General features: G+C 38.7%; 2 protein-coding genes across 2 annotated transcripts; both read right to left on the bottom strand.

Moving 5' to 3' along the window:
- Positions 1–227: 227 nt before the first annotated feature.
- On the bottom strand, positions 228–1,072 carry LOC131945902 (transmembrane protein 50B-like). Its single transcript, XM_059306531.1, has one exon. The coding sequence runs from the start codon at positions 941–943 to the stop codon at positions 470–472; it is 474 nt and encodes a 157-aa protein (XP_059162514.1). The 5' UTR covers positions 944–1,072; the 3' UTR covers positions 228–469.
- Positions 1,073–3,707: 2,635 nt separating this feature from the next.
- LOC131945827 (sodium-dependent phosphate transport protein 2B-like) lies at positions 3,708–14,148 on the bottom strand. Its single transcript, XM_059306440.1, has 4 exons — positions 14,071–14,148; positions 7,157–7,316; positions 6,251–6,430; positions 3,708–4,591 (listed from the first exon to the last, which is right to left on the bottom strand). The coding sequence occupies exons 1-4, from the start codon at positions 14,146–14,148 to the stop codon at positions 3,708–3,710; spliced, it is 1,302 nt and encodes a 433-aa protein (XP_059162423.1).
- Between the last annotated feature and the right edge of the window lie 2,446 nt (positions 14,149–16,594).

Below are 16,594 nucleotides of genomic sequence, written 5' to 3' on the forward strand. Positions count from 1 at the left end.
AAGTGTGAAATCAATATTTATTGTCTTAAAAAGTAGAAGTTTAATTTTATTTAATATCAGATCTTTTTTTCAAGTTCAAGCTTGTGAAATAATCAAAACTTTTCTTTCCCACCATTATTTCACATTCAGACCCTTTTCTCACTGTTTATCTAACATTCATACTTTTTCTCAGTTTTTCAATACATTTCTTAGTAAATACACAGATATTTAACAATAAGTTAAAAACATTTAAAATAAACAGAAATATAATAAATGAAGTATACTGATGCCAGTAAACATTTTTCATCAATAAATCTTTGTAATTCAAATCTATTATTTTAGCAACAAGTCATTGAATACAAGGCTTTCTTTAATATAGGTATGCTAGAAGCTAAACCAAAGATATTCATAAATAGTTAAGTCCAGTTTGTTCAGAAAGCTTTGAAAAAAGTATTTTACAGTTGATGTAAAATTATCACAAGCCTGACCACTACCCCCATAAGTCTTCAGTTCTTCCAAACTTGAAAACAAATGCACTAAAAAAAATGAGTGCATTTTGCAGAAATACTGCTATTCCAGGCCAATCTGGTTTCACATTTCCCACAACATAAAAACCAATGAGGATCCAGCTAGCTGCAATCAAAGCTCCAAATGCCAACAGGAATCCAATGAATAGCCATACGCGAGCACCTGTTTGACCCAAGCAGCCTGTAGTGTAAGATTCACCCCTTATCTGACCATTTGACACTGAGTTGATCATGAAAAAGGCCAGTGTTAAGATGATATCAGGAGTAAGATAGGCAAAGTTAAACTTATTTTCTGTGGGCACTGCAGCATCAATAAAAAACCACCAGCCTGAAAAGAACATGATCCCAGAAATGATTGAAACAACTAGGTTTCTTCGTTCTCCAAATTCAATACATTCACATCTTGGCCAGTGACAAATGTCCAGAAACCCAGACATGATCCCTTATTTTGCTAAGCCTGCTACAGCAAATGCTTCACCTGAATTTAATTTATGTATATAGCCTTAGAGGTTCTATTACTACTATTAAAATGAGATAATTCAACTTTCTTCCTCAGCTTCTGCTAGTTACATCATTAAAATTTAGTTTTATTTTATCTCTGCTATAAGACCGTTTAACTTACAGGCGGTCAAAAGAATTTAAAACATGAAAGCTTTGTATAAGTAATGGTGTCTCGTGTTATGTTTATTTTTATGTTTTTTTTTTGTATTTATATTATTAATTTTAAATACATTTCATTTTTAAACAATGTCATTCTTTAGTAAGTATTTTACTAAAAGATAATAACTAAAAGAAGTAATTGCTTTTTAATTTGTTTAGTACAAATCTATTTAAAAAAGAGCTTATGAGCACGCCTATTTGACTATTTAAAAAAGGAAATAAGTCATGGAAGTGGTTTGATAAGTTTGATTGTAGGAGAAAGAGGACTCGGCCTTCACAGTGGTTTAAAAACACATTGAAAAAGAATATACAAGAGCGTGAGGGGGTGTCTATAGAATAAAGATAATCCAACCGCAGTTACAGTGATCTTTTTACAAAACAACCATCAAGTTGAAAATGCAAGAAAATTAATTTCTTAATAATTATATATTTTTTTTATTATTGTCGGCTTTGGGCCCCTAAATGGCGTGCCCCCCCCCCCCCCCCCCCACCCGCATTGCGGGGTCTGGCGGCACTGTAGTTCCGCTTTGCGCAGTGGCGGTACCATAGCCAATGAGGTTTCTCGGCCTTTTGGCTAAGATCAAAGTGTAGTATCTGTTATGGATCTACACGGATCTTAGCCATTTGGTTGGTCAGCCCTTTTTAGGGCTGGCTACCGGGGTCGAGAGGCGGTCAAATCTACTACTCTAACTCACGCAAATCTCGCCAACGACCGCTGTGGGGTTGCTCCCACACATCCCTCGAACGCACACGCTCTCGAGATGAGTCACCCAGTACTTGTATTGGGTGGCTTCAAATGTACGAGTGGCTAACTTTTCAATCTTTTATTTTTCAGCCTGACGACACCCATCTAGGAGAAATCTTAGGTGGGAGGTCTGTCTATCGCCAACAAATCGAACTCATCTACTACGTCAAACGCAACTACCTTGCTCAACAAATCGAACTCATCTACTACGTCAAACGTATCTACATCGCTCCCAACAAACTCACTAACACTCTGACGACACCCACCTAGGAGAAATCCTAGGTGGGAAGCTTCCGTCAAAACACTAGTAAATCAACTAACCATCTCTCAAGATCATCTACTCAAAATAAACATTCGCCAACAGCTCTACGTCGCCCACCTCAACACTTCACCAAGCTCAAAACCATCGACTCATCAACATCAGCAAACTTCACTCTTCAACGTCACCTCGCCCAACTCAATTACTCGACTACTTCACGTTACTCCTCCTCAAATCACAATGAACAATACTTCAAAGCAACTCACCTCGAAAGATCTCTCAACACAAGAACCCACCCAACTCATCTCCCCAAGCTTCAATGCATCGAACAACTCTACTACCAAGCGCATCATACCTCATCTCAACGCAAGAACACTACCTCAACCACCCTCTCCAAGTTCTACACCATTCGACCAACTCCACCATCAACGTCAAGACACCAAACTCACTCTCACCAAGTACAACTACCAACAAAGAATAAACCATTATCAAACCAAGAGCGTATCAAGCACAAGAAGAAAGGCCAAAAAACAGAGAAGCGATCATGTTTGTACTGTCCTGTACTTTATGTCATAGCAAACCAGAAACAAAATCAAGAAAGAAACAAATGGAACCAAGAAATCGGAACAAAGAAATCAAAGAAACATGGAACAAAGAAATCAGAAGGAATATTAAGACATTGTAAATCTTTTTAATGTTATACTATGTATCACATTGTAATTTTTTAACATGTAACCTTTATAAAAAAAAAAAAAAAAAAAAAAAAAAAAAAAACTGTAGTTCCGCCCCTGTCTAGTTGGTATCTTACTCAACCGAAATCTTTTTTTTTTCTGTTTCTAGATCTGTTGGTTTATTTTGTGGCAACGAATGCCTATGCTTGATTTGTCATAGATGGGCTATGCATTAGGGGCAAATATTAAAGTGGCCTTTTCATACAATTGGCCAAGGTTGACCTTACCATAAAAGTGGCCGAGGTGCCCTTCCATACAAATGGCCAATGTTGGCCTTTCCATAAAAGTGGCCCAGGTGGCTTAAGTTGGCATCTATTCACGTAACATCGCCTCTCTTTGAAATCACGAACACATCAAAAGACAACTCAATACAAAGTGGTACAAAGGCACAGTGTTCATATACCTAGTACAACGTGCAGTTATCGTACCAACTGCCTTAAGTTTGGTCCAGGAAAGTTATTTTAGAAGTTTTAAATGACAACACTATGATAGCAACCTTAGAATTAAATAAACTATTTCGTGTTATTAAAAGTGTATAAAATTTCACAAAACTCGTATGACAAGATCACAGAGCTGCTCAAAATTCCTTAAAAAAGTTGTTTTATTTATATTTAAAACATTACCAGAGAAAATCTTTTAAATAATATATCACATTCAAAATTCTGTAAGCTATATACATGCTATATATACATATTGAACTAAAACGGATGTAATTTATATAATCATATACAAGCTACAAACATAAAAAACATAGAATAAAAAGGTTTTCAATAATCGAACTTTGTAAGCAATGTCACGTGGTCATACTAAAGTCGCGTGCTGGACTCTCCGTTAGCTTGTCTGTCTGACGTGGCACCAGTGTCTGTCTTCTCGGTAGAGTCTGTCTGGTACCGCTTGCAGAAGAAGACTTTCTGCATGGCGCGATCATAGGGTTCTAAAGACCGTAGCGACTGGGGTAGGAACATCCAGTCTTGGAGCTTTCTGGGCAGGCTCTGGGGACGTTTAGCCTGCAGGCATTTGATGACGCCGATGATGATGAAGAGAAGGCAGACGGGCCCGAGGACGCCGAGGAGGACGTACCAGCCCGGGATGGAGAGAGCGAAGACTAGGGCGGGGAAGAGGAAGAACATGAGGAGGATGTAGACGATGGCGAACCAGCGATACTCGGCCGTGCAGTTGCCTAGAAATTTGGCAAGCGGGATGGGGAAGCGGAGGTAGGGGATGGGGTAGAACAGGAGGATGCCGGTGATGTTGAAGAAGAGGTGGCAGAAGGCTGCTTGTAACGCGTTTCTGAGGCCGTCCGTGTTGGCTAAGGCGGAGAGAATCGCCGTGGTCGTGGTGCCGATGTTTGACCCCAGGGTCAAAGGGTACATCCGGTCGAGTTCGATGACCCCGATGCCGACGAGCGGGGTGAGGGTGGAGGTGAAGATGGAGGAGCTCTGGACGATGATGGTCAACCCGGCGCCGATGATGATGGCGAGGTATCCGGTGAGGTAGCCCAGCGGTCCGGGAAAGTCCGCGTTGATGAATTTTTTGATGATGAGAGCGATGGGGCCTTGGAGAAGGGAGTGGAGCAGTTTGACAATGGCGACCAGACACAGGCAGAGAATGGTAAGGGAGATAACCAGCATGATTGCTCCAATAGCTTTGTCTTTTAATGTGGAGTACATTTCCTTGAATAAAAACTCACCTAAGGGTTAAAATACAATTAATCATAAATTACAAACAACAGAACTTCATTCAAGTATTTATTTATAGTTAACTGTGTCAAAAATATTTTAATAATATATTTTATATTCATATATAGAAAACAGAGATTTTTGTGAAATTTAGAAAATAATAAATAAGTGTAAAAAAGTGAATAATTGTTGTTTAAAGCTCTAATTCTATTACCTAACCACGGTGCTAAAGCTATTTTTTAATGTTAATTTCATATAGATAAATACCCAACCTTTTGATAACCCTAGCAAACTGCTGTTCTAATGACATCCTTTAATGTTCATTTCATAAATATATAATTACCTAACTCCAGCATGACATTTAACACAAACTCAAATTTGAAATGATTAAAAGCTAGTTAAATTTGCTATGACATTCATTTCAGGATAATGCTGTGTTGTTTTTTTTTTATTTTTTTTTATATTAAACTTCTGGAGGAATGAAATAGGGGGGAGGGGGGATTCAACCATCCAGTTAGTGAGTGAATGATCTCATCGATTATATTGTTTTTACCTGTTTGTTCGAATTGAAACGTTCAAAGTAACAGTGGTTGTTTCAGACCTTTTGCTCGAGGGGGGTGGGGGGGATGGCATATAAAGATCCGGAGAGGGGAGGGAGGACTATTGTCATAAACAAGTATATATTCAGAATATTCTCTATTTTAAAAAATTCTATTTTGTCTAAGGGGTTGGGGCTAAGTGTGGGTTCTTTGAATTCTCCACCCACTTCACACAGGAAATGCCTGAAAGAAACTCTGCCCTTACATAGCTGAAACTAACTCCGCCCATGCCTCCCTGAGCCTTGCCACCTCCCTCATGAGCAGAGTTTCTTCCAGGCATCTCTTCGGGGGGGCTAAGTCCCCCCCCCCCCCTTCCGAAAATTTTTTACCGCCCCCCCCCCCCCCGAACAAAATGAAATTCATATAATTTATATAGAAAATATATACTTTTAACAGTGTCCGCCCACCCCGAAGAAAGTATACCGCCCGACCGAAAATTTCAAGTGCCCCCCCGGAGAAGAAAGTCTGGAAGAAACACTGCTCATGAGACACTGAGGCTGGCGGGCAGTGCTCTCTCTAGGGGGAAAAGGTGGCCTACAACGTGTATTTTGTGTGCGCAGCGTTCTCAAAGTCTTACAATACAACATGACTGCTCGTTCAAAATCTACTGCGTGGCTGATCTTAAAAAAATCTACTGCGTGGTTGATTAAAAAAGAAACTACTGCGTGGCTGATTTTTAAAAAACTACTGCGTGGCTGATCTTAAAAAAATCTACTGCGTTGTTGATTAAAAAAAAACTACTGCGTGGCTGGTTTTTAAAAAAAAAGCTACTGCGTGGCTAATTTCTAAAAAACTACCGCGTGGCTGCTTTTAAAAAACTACTGCGTGGTTGATTAAAAAAAAATTACTGCGTGGCTGATCTTAAAAAAAAAACAACTACTGCGTGGCTAATTTCTAAAAAACTACCGCGTGGCTGCTTTTAAAAAACTACTGCGTGGTTGATTAAAAAAAAATTACTGCGTGGCTGATCTTAAAAAAATCTACTGCGTGGCTGATTAAAAAAAATGCGTAGTCCCGTAACCGTGCATCTTAAAGACACCATAGCAGTCGGGCTCTGCTCTCAGTACTCACATTCCTTGAAGCACGTCATCTTCTCCACGTCCCTCGTGTACAGCGTGCACGAGAAGTCCTCACCCACAAGCTCGTCCATGACGCTGACGTTGCTCACGGCGCAGCTGGAGAGGGAGAAGTTGTGGGAGCTGGAGCTGAAACAGCTGCTGACGCCGGAGCAGTCCAGGGTCTGGTGGTGGTCTGGTGGATATGGTGGAGTGGATAGGTGGATATAGATATGTGGATATGGACTGGCTATATGATGGATTGGATAGGTCTAGGACAGGGGTCGGCAACCTGCGGCTCGCGAGCCGCATGCGGCTCTTTTGATATCAAGATGCGGCTCTCCAGCTCCTTGAACAAATACTAATAATCTTAATAAAAAAATAAAATATTTGAAATAAAAAAAGTGTTAGTGGCTCTTTAAAACCAGGGAAATTTTGAAAATTGTAACTTTTGGATAGGTCTAGGAATATAAAGGCGGGTGGGTATTGTTGACGTGATATGTGGATGTAGATACGTAAATATGGAAAGTAAATATAGAAGAGTGAATGGGTCTGTGAATAAAGGGGTGGGTGGATATGGATGTGTGGATAGGTGGATATAGAGACGTGGATATGGACAGTCAATATGAATGAGTGGATAGGCCTCAGATGTTATGAGTTTGTGGGTATGGATAAGTAGATGGAAATAAATGAATATTCACCTTGACGCCGATGGTTACCTACCCTTAACCTAACTTAGATAACCTTGACCCCGAGTCTTACTGATTTTAATCCTACCTTTAAGGACCTTGACCCCGAGGCTTACCCGCCCTACATCCGACGACCTTGAACCCGAGGCTTACCTATCTTTAACCTAACTCAGACAACCTTCACCCCGAGGCTTACCCACCCCACCTCAGACGACCTTGACCCATAGGCTTACCTATCCTCTTCTTACAACAGTCGACCTCTGACCTCGTGCCCTGGAAAGCGTCACAGTCGACCTGTGTGACGAGCCTCTGGATGCTCCATGTCTTGTTACTCCGGGGCGTGCTCGTGCAGTCTTGGTGCCATGTCTGGTTCCGGCCCACGCATGCGCTAAGCTGCGGACGGAAGTGAAAGATTCGGTTACTAGAGCTGTACAGTCTAAGCTATACCCTCTAACCGGACGGTCCATAGGGCAAGTGAAGTAGAGTTCACCTGATTCTGGGACCTCTGTATATTATGAGGTACCAACCAGAGCTGGGTGGGCTCAGGTATTTTATACTGACGAACTTGGATTCCAACTCGAGACTTTCAGGTAGCTGTCTAGCTCTCTACCGCTAAGCCGTAAAGTCTAGTAAAGTTCCCTTTTCTAACCTGAAGGTCTATGGGGCAAAAGAAGTAGAGTTCATCTGCTCATTTGACCCCGGCATGTAAACGGAAAGTGTAGTCAACAGTATGCCCAGCGCATATACCTTCTCTAATGTGTGTTAGATACCCATCAGAGCTGGGTGGACTCAGGGATGTTCAAATGTATAGATACCGTTTTCATACTCGAGACTTTCGTGTTAGCAGCCGAATGCTCTACTACGCCGCCCCATGAAGTCGTGAAGTCCTTACAACAATCTTTAACTTTAACGCTTTGAAATCGGGTCTGTACAACTTACGCTAATCATTTAGCTTTAGAACAAAAGTTAACCGAGACAATTAAACCACCAAGGTCAAACATTAGTTTCAACCATTAACCTAATCTCAACCATCAACCTCTTTCGAATTTGGGTTTTAAGTCAATAATATGTACTTGTCCACCCAGTGCTCTACTACGCCTTTACATGAAGTCGTGACGTCCATACAACGATCTCAACCGTTAACGCATTGAAATCGGGTCTATAAAACGTACGCTAACCATTTAGCTTTAGAACAAAAGTTAACCGAGACAATCGAACCACAATCGTTAACCATTAACTTCAAGCATTAACCTAAACCATTAATCTCAACTATCAACCTCTTTCTTTCGAATCTGGGTTCAAGTCAATAAATTGTCCCTGAGTCCACCAAACTCTGATGGGTACGTTACTCATGTTAGGGAAATAAAGGCGGCTTGGCATAGAACTGACCACACTATCTCTTCATATGCCGAGGTCTCTGAAGCAGATGAACTCTACTTCATCTGCCCCCATGTGTCTTGGGCACAAACAGGAAAAGATGATGATAATGATGATGATGATGATGATGATGGTGGTGGTGGTGGTATTGATAATGATGAGGATAATGATGGTAATGCTGATGATTATAATGATGATAATGATAATGATGATGATGATGATAATGATGATGATGATGATGATGATGATAATGATAATGATGATGATGATGATGATGATGATGATGATGATGATGATGATGATGATGATGATAATGATGATGATGATGATGATGATGATGATGATGATGATGATGATGATGATGATGATGATGATGATGATGATGATGATGATGATAAAATTTGAAATCACATAATATAACTATAGGACTATCGCAATCCACTTTAGAAGCCAATATTTTTTTTTTTCTTTCTTTACGGACACCACTGGTTCAGTAGGTATCTTTCATAGCCAGGCAGGCCTCAGCACGGCAAACTCCGACTAACTGGTTTGGATATTGGTTTGATTACTGTATCGGTCGCTTCTGTCTTTCGGTTCTCACAAGGCTTATCTTTCACCCCACGCGAACCCAGAGTCCAGTATCTTATAGCTCAACTGTAGGAAACTAATAACTAACATACTTCGTCACTCAGGTCAAATTAATGCATACTGACAGGTAGAGGAATGCATTCTGAATAAAATAACATTCCCCATGTAACGAAAATCGAAAAAGGGCGGCTCTTGGGCAGTGGCAAACATGGAATAGTCGCCATGGTGCCAGAGGCGTAGCGACCCTTCCCGGCGCCCGGGAACAAGCTTTTCGATTTGCACCCCCCCACCCCTCCTTCGAGATTTCGATTTGCACCCCCCTCAAACTTTCGATTTGCACCCCCCTCAACCTTTCAATTTTTTTTTCCAACCAATTTTGTGCCCCCCCCCCCCCTCGCTACGCTACTGCATGGTGCTGCTTACAGCGGCTGTGGGGCTGGGCCTGGTGCCTAAGCGGCTGTCCGTATACTTTCTACCTCATTTATTCTCACTGTTCTCTGATGAGTTTTTTAATCCTATTTAAAGTTGTTTTTCTTTACAGTATAATATGTTTATGTCTTTTGAGAAGAAACTATACAATTATTAACCATTGTGCATGGAACTGGAGAGCCGCACCATGACATCAAGAGAGCCCCATGCGGTTCGCGAGCCGCAGGTTGCCGAACTTGCGCTACCATATTAAGTGAGATTTCAGTAAAGCAGATATAAGAATACGCAGTTTTACAGAGCACTATAACAATCAATTAATAATAAATTTTCTTGGTATTATTATTGTAGATGGTTGTTACTAGTGTTTACTAAATAAAGGATTAACATCCAACAATTACTAGGAACTGTAATTAATGTTTTGTTAATTATCACCAAATTTTTTAGATATTTTTCTTGTAATTTAATTTTTTATAATTAATTTCAACGTTTGTTTACTTGTTTTTGTTTCAATTTATACTAATTCTTTTTTATTTCTTTTTATCGTTTAATTTTATTATTACCTCCCTATAAAAAAAGTATTGTTTGTTACTTCCCCTGACAAAAAAAGTTCTACGCGCGAGATATTTTGACAGAAACAGAAGACGGCAGCAAACCGCTGTGAACTGTGTTAGGGGTCATCCATAAATGACGTCACACTCGTATGGGGAGGGGGGTCCGTAATTTTGTGACGATGTGTGATGAGGGGGAAGGGGGGGGGGGGGGGTTCAGATGTTGCGAAGTCACATTTTTGCATTATAAAAAAGCAATGTTAGAAAACTAATTTTAGACGTTATTTCACGTTTTAGATAACTGTTTTAATAAATTGTAATAGTTTAGACAAGATTTTGGAAAAATATTGTTTTTAAAAAATTCAACTGCAAATTTGAGGGGGATTGTATGTTGAGGTGTGACGTCATTTTAGGGGGGGGGAGGTCTGGCTTTTTGTGACGACGTGTGACGGAGGGGAGGAGGTAAAAATCGTCCAAAAAGCGTGACGTCATTTATGGATGACCTCTTATACATTGGTGCACTCTCGGGACTAACACTAATATTGTGTCAATGTTTAGTTTCACGTGGGGTGGGGGATGGGGGAAGTGTGTGAACGAATCCAGTATGGGGGAATTGAATGTTTGGGCGATTATGGTGGAGACTATTTTTGTATCAACTTTAGATTTGTGAGCTTTTAGTTTTGGAGAATAATTTATCATTATTAACTTATCTCCTGTGATTGTTAATTAAGTTGTTACTTGTTTTATTGCAAATAAAAATATTTTTTGTATTATATCTTCGTATTTACTGAAGTCTCACATAATATGTTAGCGGGTTAATGTAATGGATCAGGGTCGGCAACCTACGGCTCACTAGCCGCGTGAGGCTCTTTCGATGTCAAGATGCGGCTCTTCGGCTCCATGCACACATATTAATAATTATTTTAGGTGCACAACTAAAAAAAGAATTATTCTGCAAGACTCGGCAATGAACGATACAATAATAAACATAAACAATAAACGCACGCTATTCTATTAGAATATTTAGTTACTCCCTATTTCAATGTGCTTCCTATCAACTTGTCCATCCCTAATTAAAACATTCAAGTTCATTGTGGATATTACAAAGATACTAAACGAGCTAAATGTAAATCTGCATGGAAAGGAAAACCCAGCCTATTTTTATTTTTATTTTTGTTGTTGTTAAATTCACGTAGGGCGATAAATTACTTAATTTCCATGAATATGAAGACAATTTCACGATGAAACCAATGCTACTGTTAACATGAATTACTTCAGCATTACAATAAAAGGGAGAAAGGATATATAGAATTGAGAGATTTGAGCAATTCAAAACAAATGCAAGTTCTATGGTGTTCATAGTAGATTCTCTCAACACAAAAACAAATGAGATCAACATTGAGCCTTTTAAAATTAATGCTGGTTCGCTTCAAATGAAATTGCTGGATTTGAAAACCAAACATTTGTGGAGTGGTAAGTTCACGGAAATCAAGACCAATTAGAAGATATGGAGGTCCAGTAAAACATGCACGTTTCACTGCACAACTGGACAGCTCTACTAGAATTGCCACGAGTTGATGCACTAATATGTGACGCATGGAATAGTCTCCCAGGATAGTAAAATGAGGTGAAGAAGTTGATATCTGGAGTGCTGACGATCTTCGGGTCAACATATTCATGCATGCCAGCGTTTTCTTACATGAATATAAAAAAAAGTAAACAATCGACTCGTCATTTGCATATTAAAACATAGGTGAAAAGTAATTAAATCTCGATGATAAAATAAAACCAAGGAGCGCACAAGCTAATGATACTATATATTATTTAATAACAGAGGTATAGCGAGGACGGGCGATGGGTGCGGGGCGCACCGGGTGACAGCGTTCGGGGGAGGGGTGACACCAAGGCAAAAAATTGCAAAATGTACAGAAGAAAATGCTATTTGCCAGTTCCTTTAATGATTAAAGTTAAATAATCTTTTACGTACAAAGTGGCAATTATTACAAGGTTTTTTTTTTTTGTTTTTTTTTTTTTTGGGGGGGGGGGGGGGGGGGGTGACGCAATGTCGTAAAAGTGCTAACTGTAGAGAAAACAATGTTACATCCAACTGTATATTAACAGACTATAGATACACATCGTTACTAACTATTAAGTCTGCAGTGATTAAAGCTTATAAATATACATGCACGCGTATGAGGCATATATTTAAATTATACGCTTATGTAGGCCAATGCACACAAATATATATATATATATATATATATATATATATATATATATATATATATATATATATATATATATATATATATATATATACTCATTTCTCCCACAAAAAAATGTCCCACACTAAATTCTCCAACACTAAATTTTCCCACACTAAATTCTTCCACGCTAAATACACACACACTAAATTCTCGCACACTTAATTCTCCCACACTAAATTTTACCACACTAAACAATCCCACACTAAAAATCTCCCAAAGCTAAACTCGATACAAAAATAGTCTCTACCAAAATCACCCAAACATTCGATTCCCCCTCACTAGTTTCAATCACACCCCCCCCCCCCACGCCACATGGAATAAACGCTGACTCAGAATATTAGTGTTTGTCACGAGAGTGCACCATGGTGTAACACAGTTAACAGCGGTTTGCCCGTCGTTTTTTGCGTGAGTCAAAATATCTAGCGCATGGAACTTTTTTGTTAAGGGAGAAAACAAATATTGAGTTATTTTCAAGGGAGGTGATTATAACATTAAATGATAAAAAGAAATGGAAAAAATAATAATATATTTTTAAGCAAAAAAGAGTAAACAAACATTAGTATAAATTATAAAAAATTAAAATGCAAAAATGGTATTTAGAACCTTTGGTAATTAATAACCAAATGTTAATTACAACTCCTAGTAATTGTTAGTTGTTAATCGAATAATTAGAAGTTACTTATATCAACCAACTTAAATATTAATACCGAGAAAACTCTTCAACCATCGCTCTGTGACATTTCTAATTGTTTAAGACAGGGGTCGGCAACCTGCGGCTCACCACGCGAAACAACAACCTCTACGGATAACCAAACTGCACCACAACCCTCAAAGCCGATAGATGACCAGACGACCCCAAACACGACCACCACGGACACTCTCAACAGTAGTCCAGCCAACTCTTCCAAACCGCCTGATAACACAACAAACTCTAATACAAGCACAACGAAACCATCAATCATCAAAGCAACTGAGACAACAATCCTTAACTCAGACCTGCCATCACCTCCTACGACGTCTCCAGACAAAACTACAACAAAGCAAATCCCTGCATTCGACAGCCCTAGCTTAGTATCAGATATGGACACTAATGCAGTCTCAAAAAGAAAAAAGAAGAAAAGCCCCACAGAGGCAAAGAAAATAACAAAGAATCTAAAAATCGAAAAACTAGCTCATAACAAAACACATTGCAAATTCTGCACCCTGCGATTCAGAACAACCTTGGAAGTGGATCTACACGAAGACGCAATGCATAAAAAGTTCAAACAGTGTCATATTTGTAAACAAACCACGACAGGTTACACAGAAAGCACATTCTACACGGACATACTCAAGCACTACGAAGAAGAACACCCCGACGAAACAATGTACGCCTGCAACATATGCGACGTATCCCTCCCATTAGAGGGTATACGGATGCATACAGAAAACCACCACCCAATCGCTCAACGCTCAAAAGCGAAGAAAACCTAGGCACTGGTTAATGTCTCAGAAGGAAAAGAACCTGACGACACCCATCTAGGAGAAATCTTAGGTGGGAGGTCTGTCTATCGCCATCAAATCGAACTCATCTACTACGTCAAACGCAACTACCACGCTCAACAAATCGAACTCATCTACTACGTCAAACGTATCTACCTCGCTCCCAACAAACTCACTAACACTCTGACGACACCCACCTAGGAGAAATCTTAGGTGGGAAGCTTCCGTCAAAACACTAGCAAATCAACTAACCATCTCTCAAGATCATCTACTCAAAATAAACAATCGCCAACAGCTCTACCTCGCCCACCTCAACACTTCACCAAGCTCAAAACCATCGACTCAGCAACATCAGCAAACTTCACTCTTCAACGTCACCTCGCCCAACTCAATTACTCGACTACTTCACGTTACTCCTCCTCAAATCACAATGAACAATACTTCAAAGCAACTCACCTCGAAAGATCTCTCAAACACAAGGACCACCCAACTCATCTCCCCAAGCTTCAATGCATCGAACAACTCTACTACCATGTGCATCATACCTCATCTCAACGCAAGAACACTACCTCAACCACCCTCTCCAAGTTCTACACCATTCGACCAACTCCACCATCAACGTCAAAACACCAAACCCACTCTCACCAAGTACAACTACCAACAAAGAATAAACCATTATCAAACCAAGAGCGTATCAAGCACAAGATGAAAGGCCAAAAAACAGAGAAGCGATCATGTTTGTACTGTCCTGTACTTTATGTCATAGCAAACCGGAAACAAAATCAAGAAAGAAACAAATGGAACCAAGAAATCGGAACAAAGAAATCAAAGAAACATGGAACAAAGAAATCAGAAGGAATATTAAGACATTGTAAATCTTTTTAATGTTATACTATGTATCATATTGTAATTTTTTAACATGCAACCTATCCACTTGTGGAAGGAACAATATTAAACGCCAAAAAAAAAAAAAAAAAAAAAAAACCTGCGGCTCTTTTGATATCAAGATGCGGCTCTCCAGCTCCTTGTACAAATACTAATAATCTTAATCAAAAAATAAAATATTTGAAATAAAATAAATGTTAGTTGCTCTTTAAAACCAGGGAAATTTTTAAAATTGTAACTTTTGGCTCTTCCGCTTCAAAAGGTTGCCGACCCCTGTCCTATAGCTATATCATGAGACTCATAATTTTATCGGAGCAGATCTAGCTAAAACAGTTTTTGTACGAAACAATTGTTTTTAGCATGACTTAAGTATGACCACGTGACATTGTTTACAAACAAAGTTCTATTATTGAAAACCTATTCGTTCTAAAATGTTATGTATATTTGTAACTTGTATATGATTACATAAATTACATTCGTTTTGGTTCAGTATGTATATATAGCATGTATAAAGCTTACTGAATTTTTTATGTGATATATAAAAGATTAAGTTCTGTTCATTTTTTAATATATATATATATATATATATATATATATATATATATATATATATATATATATATATATATATATATATATATATATATATATATATATATATATATATATATATATATATATATATATATATATATATATATATATATGTATATAGGTTACGGTCAAAGCCCGAAGTCTGCCAATGCTAGGATTGGCCGGCCAATCCGCGCATTGGCCAATATCGCCTCCCAAAGGTCGGTCAAAGTCCGAAACTTTGCTTGATTTCGGCCTTTGGCCGGCCAATCTGCATACTGGCCATGGTGGACCGGCCAAAGTCTTAATTAGAAGATCATCTGGCTAGGGACGACCGGTCAAAGTCCGAATTAGAAGAGCATGAGCAGATTTTTTTTTTTTTTTTATGCCGAATGGATCATGAAATTAAGTCTTTATTGATTATTAATTAAAGTAAATGACAGAAACATTCACATTTTTTATTGTACTATAGTCTCAATCTATCAATATCATCATTTTTTACAATAAGTTGAACTTTTATGGCATTTAGAATTACATAGCAGCTTGTTATTTTTACACTTGCAGCGATTTGTTGTACACTTAGTTGTGCAATTGCAGCGAGTGTAGCCTTGGCCCCCAGATTGTGAAGATGCGATGGTTCGTAGTGATTTTTCCTCAGTGCCAACTGACGACAATAAGAGCAGTTTTTCGTGAAGAATTGAAAACTCACTTCTAGCACACAGTTGTTTTAGAACACCATGTTCCGTCCCTAATTTGTAGAAACCGCCCTCGACGCTCATGACAACTGCAATCACGCTTCGGGGATCACCGTGACTTCTGTCAACATCTGGAAAACGGATGCGTACATTGTCATCCACTTCACCATCTTTAAATTTTGTATTTGATGTTTTAAGCATCTTAGCACCTTGAGTTTTCAAGCCAGTATGAGCTGCTGATCTGTGTTCCATGATGTACTGTTTGTTGTGACCAATCTGCAGGTAATTTTCCCTTTGTTTGTTTAGCCATGGAACTGGCTAATTTGGGTTACAAAAATTAATTTAAAAGAATAGGCATATTCACGTAAGTTAAGTTTTTTTTTTATATACCTCTTTCATTCTCCGACTAATTTAACATGCATAAATAGCTGTGATGATAGTGTACTTAACACCACGCAGATGGTGCGCGATCGAGACACACCAAGTAGGCCTAAATCTTTTTTTTTTTTATAGTTAATCTTCCGATTTTAGACTATAAAGAAAGGAACTACTTCATTCAAATTTGATTTAGATCTAGATCTATAGGTCTACTCATCAAGACATACGCTATGAAATACATACAATTTTATCGGTCAAACTAATACAAATTACTTAAAAACAACGTAATGACTATTGAATAGCCAGATTTTAAACGGAATCATTTAAGTCACTTAATCAGTGTGTGCCTGTGTTATGTCAAATATGTCGGACTTTAGCTAATTAGTTATTATTTTTGCTTTGTCGCTTATATCGTTCAGCGTGTAGTAAAGCAAATTGCGTTTTGACCA

The sequence above is a fragment of the Physella acuta genome, unplaced genomic scaffold (genome assembly GCF_028476545.2).
Source record: "Physella acuta isolate Inbredline_101_S28 unplaced genomic scaffold, ASM2847654v3 ptg000050l, whole genome shotgun sequence".
Taxonomy (NCBI): Eukaryota; Metazoa; Mollusca; class Gastropoda; family Physidae; genus Physella; species Physella acuta.